The sequence below is a fragment of the Setaria viridis genome, chromosome 9, assembly GCF_005286985.2.
Source record: "Setaria viridis chromosome 9, Setaria_viridis_v4.0, whole genome shotgun sequence".
In the NCBI taxonomy this organism is placed as follows: Eukaryota; Viridiplantae; Streptophyta; class Magnoliopsida; order Poales; family Poaceae; genus Setaria; species Setaria viridis.
The window spans coordinates 39,991,052-39,997,051 of record NC_048271.2 but is presented as its reverse complement, the minus strand read 5'-3'; the positions used below and the strand labels follow the sequence as shown (position 1 = coordinate 39,997,051).

The 6,000-nt window shown below is 52.7% G+C and overlaps 1 protein-coding gene across 1 annotated transcript; it reads right to left on the bottom strand.

Moving 5' to 3' along the window:
• Positions 1 to 1,826: 1,826 nt before the first annotated feature.
• On the bottom strand, positions 1,827 to 3,038 carry LOC117835373 (LOB domain-containing protein 37). Its single transcript, XM_034714735.2, has 2 exons — positions 2,744 to 3,038; positions 1,827 to 2,657 (listed from the first exon to the last, which is right to left on the bottom strand). Exons 1-2 carry the CDS (start codon positions 2,925 to 2,927, stop codon positions 2,200 to 2,202), a joined length of 642 nt encoding a protein of 213 aa, XP_034570626.1. The 5' UTR covers positions 2,928 to 3,038; the 3' UTR covers positions 1,827 to 2,199.
• Between the last annotated feature and the right edge of the window lie 2,962 nt (positions 3,039 to 6,000).

The window sequence follows — 6,000 nt, the reverse complement described above, 5'->3', positions numbered from 1 at the left end:
TCAGAAGATACATGACTACTTAGACTCCACACCAAACAAAGAAAAGAAGAAAAGAAGAGACTAGGAAAGAAAGTTTGAAAGACTGCGCTTCAAATTTCAGGGGTGTTTGGAAACACCAAGTTTAACACCTGTCACATCAGATGTTTGGATGCTAATTAGGAGTATTAAACATAGGCTAATTAAAAAACTAATTGCACAGATGGAGTATAATTCGCGAGACGAATCTATTAAGCCTAATTAGTCCATGATTTGACAATGTGGTGCTACAGTAACCATTTGCTAATGATGGATTAATTAGACTTAATAGATTCATCTCACGAATTAGCACAGGGTTCTGCAATTAATTTTATAATTAGCTCATGTTTAGTCCTCCTAATTAGTATCCGAACATCTGATGTGACACTGTTAAAGTTTAGCACCTCGTATCCAAACAGGCTCCCTTCACCTTTGCATTGGGTCCATTGGGTCTTGTGCAGCAAGCCAGCAACTATCCCCTCACATCTATAGGATCATCTTGCTTGGCACACTCTAGCAACCTAAACAAGTGTACTGAAACAACCCGTGCACCACCATTTGATACGGTACCGCCATCCAAGTACTTGGAAACCTTAAGAGGGAAGCAACGCCAAGACATCACCGCCGCCTGACCATGCGAGTCGGGTCCTTTGGTTTTTACTGGAAAAAGGTTCCTGGAGGTCGATATTCTCGCCGCAACGCCTTCGTCAAGGAGAAGGATGCATCATGGCACCATCGCCGCCGGCACCGGTCAAGACCGGTCATGGCTTTCGCATGAGAATCTGGACACTAACGACCACCCAACGCCGCTGGCTACTACCATAGCCGGTCCACCTCGGGCCCCCATGCGCCCTTGCCGGCCGCCGCCGCCTCCATGGAGCCGAGCAACGTCCGCCGAGAGCCGCCATGGACCACAGCCGGACGGATCCACCCGCGGGGCGCCGCCTGCAGATGGAGGCTCCGCCGTCGGCCCCAACAGGTGCACTCGCGCGTCGGAACTCGCTGATCCACACTCGAGACGAGCGGATCCGACCTGCCCGAACATGGATCTGGCGGTCCCCGTGCAGAGCTCTGGCAAACCTCCATGCACGGCCGCCGGCAACCTCTGTTAGGCAAGACCAAGAAAAGAGAAAGAAGAAAGGAAGAGCGAAGGAAGGGAGAGAGTAGCACGCGCGCGACGCTACTTGACGCCGGCGGCCGCACGATGGATCTGGCGGGGGTGTTTTGGCGGTGAGGGTGTCGCCTCCCGAGCCGCCCGATCGAGCGACACGGGAGTCGGGGAGAGTATCTTGCAAGGCAGAGCAGCTACTTGCGTGAGGGCTGAAGCGTCAAAAGTTTACAGAAATATAATCCGAACCCCGTTCTCTCCGACGCGGGCACGCCAGCGATCTCGCGGAGATGCTGGTGCTTCGTGGGACGTGCCCGCTTTTGTCTCTGTACGTGCGGTACAAAACCCGGATGGACTTTGGGGCATCCGTGTCGGCCACTGGCCACTGCTCCGCATCTCCTCCTTTCTCTCTCCTCGTCAGCGCGCGCCCGCGCCCCGCCGCGCTGCGTTGATCCCTCGTCAACTCCGTACCCCCAAGACGCGGTGCCCTGCTTCCTCCAAAGCCTTGGCGCAAACGCATCCGAGACACGGGCAGTGGTCGTCACGGCGTCGCGATCCGTTCGGTGCACAGCACGTCAGCGTTGGCTGGCGAGAGGGGCCTCGCGTAACGTGATCCATCGATCACCAATTATCAGGTCAATCGCAATAGGAATCGCAATTATCAAATCATGCAGAGCTTGGACAAGTTGGAGAGCACAGAAAATGGAGCTCAGCTTAGTAGTGCTATTTATTTATATAATATATTTGTTCTTAATAAGGAAAAAGAAAAGGGAAAATTGTTACTCGGGTGGGGTGGCCACCGGCGCTCTCATCTCGCCCACGCAAACGGGGCGTCCAGGCCGGGCCTCTATCTTCTTTTTCTACTACACAACAAAATCAAAGGCCGTGCTAATTTTCAAAAGAAAAAAAATCAAAGGCCGCGCAGAAACGAAGGAAAAATGGCCTCGCCGCCGGCGACAAGAGAAAAGAACTAAGTACTTCGCCGCCGGGATCGTCCGTCCTGGTAGCACACGGTGGTCAGGGAACCCACGCACGCGCGCACGCGTGGATTAGGATTAGCTGCGGCCTCGTCAGGCTTAGGGAAAAAGGTTGAGCAGCACCGGCTCCCTGTCGCCGCCGGTCGTGGTGGTGGTCACGGACTCGTCCGAGCTCATGGACGGCGTGCCCGGCCGCAGGAGCGGGGCCCTCCGCTCCCCCGGCGCCGGCGGGGACCCGGGGCTCAGGCACAGCCCGAGGTCGCAGGGCGCCTCCGCGGCGGGCGGCGCGTCGTTGGCGGCCTTCCGCACCCGCTTCGCCGTGGAGAAGGTGGACCATCCGCCGGCGCGCTTGGCTGCGCAGGCCGGGCCGTAGAGGTCGCCGCTCCCGGCGGTGCCCCTGCCGAGCTCCGGCAGCGGGCCGATGGCGCCGCCACGCAGCACGGTGTCGACGGCGGCCTGGCAGAGGTGCCAGTTCCCCGTCCCCAGCAGCCCCACCGCGCCGTGGACCGGGTTGATGGTACGCCCCGCCGCCTCGTACAGCAGCGACTGGAACAGCGCTGCGAGGGTCACAGGGATGATCAGCTTTGCATATCATGAACAGGCAGGCATATGCAGGTAGGAAGCGAAGGTAGCTGATGCATACCAGGCCGCTGCGCGTCGGGGACGGCGGAGATGAAGGAGAGGAGCCCCGCGCGGCCGAAGAACTTGGCGACGAAGACGGTGGCGTGGCCCTGCGCGTCGGCGGCGTCGATCCACTGGAGGCAGGGGCGCAGCACGCAGCCCTCGCTGCAGCCCTTGCGCAGCACCCGGCACCCGTTGCAGCTCATGCCCACCTCCTACAACCCAAGCAGGCTACCAGCTCATACAACAACTGCCCCTACAGTCTACAGAGATAGCTAAAGCCTACTGCAAGACCGGAACGAAGAGAACGGCCGGCCCGCAGCCGGGGAGGGAGATATATAGCTGCAGCGCGGAGCCCTGGACGCAGGAGGGAAGGAACCATGGTTGGTTAGGTAACCAGGCTTGGACCAGGGTCAGACGTGTGGTGCGGTGACCGGGAGGTGAGGGTGTGTGCCGGGCGAGGAAGTTCCAAGGTCCTGGGGTGCGCGGGGGCGGCTCCGTGTCTCCGCGGCCGGTCGGGCACCCCGCGGGCCGTCGGATCCGATCCCCCTGGGGTGGTGGTGGTGGCCTGGTTGGTGCGGTTTGCCGCTTCTGCCCCCCAGCCCGACGGCGACGCGCTCCGCTTCCGGTGTTTAGGAAATTTCGCACCATCTTTACTTTACTACTACCGTTGTTGTTTATCATCATCCCAGGAGATGGCACGGCTGTCCTAGTAGCGCTCGACACATGTCAACGAGCTGGAACCTTTGCTTCTTCCTCTTTGTTGCGAATGGAAAGCTGTAACGTGTGGTGCGATCTTATCTGCCCGCATGGTAATTATCATTCCTGCGGCACTATCTAAAGGGAAAATTGGACGTGCCTCCTTAGCTGCTTGCACGCACGCACCGTCTCTGTTTTCGTTTTTACTAGCACGCCCTGCTATCCAAACAAGCTGTGCTTGGTCTGGCTCAGTGTTATCGAGAATTAGCTCGGCGACTAGAATCCAAGCCGCGGGGATTGGCCATCACAACAAGCTGCACTTGCTGGATATAATTGCGTGAGCCTGAACAGGATAGTGAAGGAAATAGTAACATAACTGCACTTCCATTGTTGCATAGTTTGTTTTTCCATGCTTTCCTAAAAAGAGATCATGAACTTGTACCTTTTTTTAAGCTTAAACAGTAACGTGGATTCAAGTTATGCCGCAAACAGCCCAAAGTCTGCAGCTTTTGTTCTTCCAAAGCTCCATACAGATGAAATGATGTGCCCCACCCACAAGCTCAAAGGGAAGTTGGACCAATCAAGCAAGCCCAACAAATAGTCTCAGCCCGGCTCCCGGATGCATTGCATGTAGATTCTAGCAGGTACCCAAAGCGAAGCCTCCTCCAACTTTTGTGGCTTTCTTTTACACGTCCCCAGCCACAAATCTACGCCCTCTTGGGTCTTGGCCCCCACGGCGGTGGTTGTATCTTCACGTAAACCCTCCCCCGCCCGACCCGATCGATTTTCCGAGAATTTTTAAGGCCCGCAGCTTTTGGCCTTTGGGAATATTTTGAGCCACAGCCGCAACTTGCAAAGGCATCCCGCCCCTCCTTTTTCGCCGCATATCTCCCTGTGCGCTGCAGTTTGCGCCTCTGGACCCCTGGCTCTCTGTTCCTGGTACGATGCTGCGTTCCGCCTGGAGGCAACCAGCCGCCGCGGATGTGACGGCGATCTTCTCAATTGGTGGTGCGGTGCGCGCACTGACGTTTAGCAGCGTCCGGCCGGCAAATCTTTATCTCGATTAGATTAATCCATCCTTACGAGCATTTAGGATACGAATAAATCCGTTTCTTGTCCCTTGACTTTTCTATATGTCTAATTTTGGCCATGAACTTTAATACTGGGGTGCCTCAACTTTCAATATTGTTTAATTTTGATCCTTCAACCCTTCCTCTGTGTGTGTTTCGAGTGATGTGGCGCCGAATTTTCCTCTTGTTTTTCCCCATCTAGTCTATGACATGCTCGAGGCCCAACTTTCACTATCTCTCTTCTTATGGCCAAGATGGCAAAAAAAAAAAAACCCTCCCGTCAACTTAGAGGTAAAACTACTGCCATGTCACATGAAAACCATTGAATAACAAGCTTTGGGGTTCATGTGCTTGATTTAGATGGTATTAGAGTTGAGGGTCAAAATTAGACAAATAGAAAAGTTAAAGTGCTGGATGAGCTTTATTTGAATTCGTTTTGAGTGGAAGCAGCGATATGTGGAAGAGCTATACCTATTATAAACTTTGGAGCAACATCACCATATGTACGGCAAGTTTTGGATGGTGTGGTTAGATCATTTTACTTTGGTGAAAGCCTAAAAAGCTTCATTATTGAGTTTTGGAGCTACACTTCATTAATTATCAACTCGCTTCATTATTCTCTTGGTTTTATTCTGGATGGAGATTTTTCAACGATTAAAGCCTAAGCTCGTCCGGCTAAGGGGGTGTTTGGATACTAGGTGCTAAACTTTAGCAGTGTCACATCGGATGTTCGGATGCTAATTAGAAGGACTAAATATGAGTTAATTACAAAACTAATTGCAGAACCCCGTGCTAATTCGCGAGACGAATCTATTAAGCCTAATTAATCCATAATTAGCAAATGGTTACTGTAGCACCACATTGTCAAATCATGGACCAATTAGACTTAATAGATTCGTCTCGCGAATTAGACTCCATCTGTGTAATTAATTTTGTAATTAGTCTATGTTTAATACTCCTAATTAGTATCCAAACATTCGATGTGACAGGTGCTAAATTTTAGCACGGGGTATCCAAACACCCCCTAATACTAGGGAGGATCGGGGCTTCTTTCTTTTCCCCCAAGAAAGTGGGTCAAATCTAGGGAAAATCCTATGCACATCATTTTCTATGTAGGTTTTGTGAGCCATATACTACATAGCTAGGCCACCATATGCTGGCGTGGACCTGAAAAGTTCCATTATTTGCGTCCATCCATCAGAGACTTTTGTATGAGAGCAAAAGCAAATAGCGACCCTTGGCCAAAAATAACCTGTGTTACTCCAACTCCAAGTCTGGAAACACAGTGGGCTTGTCTGCATGCTTTCAGTATGTCGTACAACAGGGGGGGAGTAAAACTGTAAAAGTAAACCATACTACACGAATTTGGTACGTGGAGTCAATATCCGAATTACGCTAGGTCGATAAGATAATCGAATTAGGCATCATTGCGACGGCATCGAGCAGCTCGTTTTGGATCGAGACCGTTTCTCTCACGGCTTATAGCTCGGTCGTAGCCTAACAAACAAGT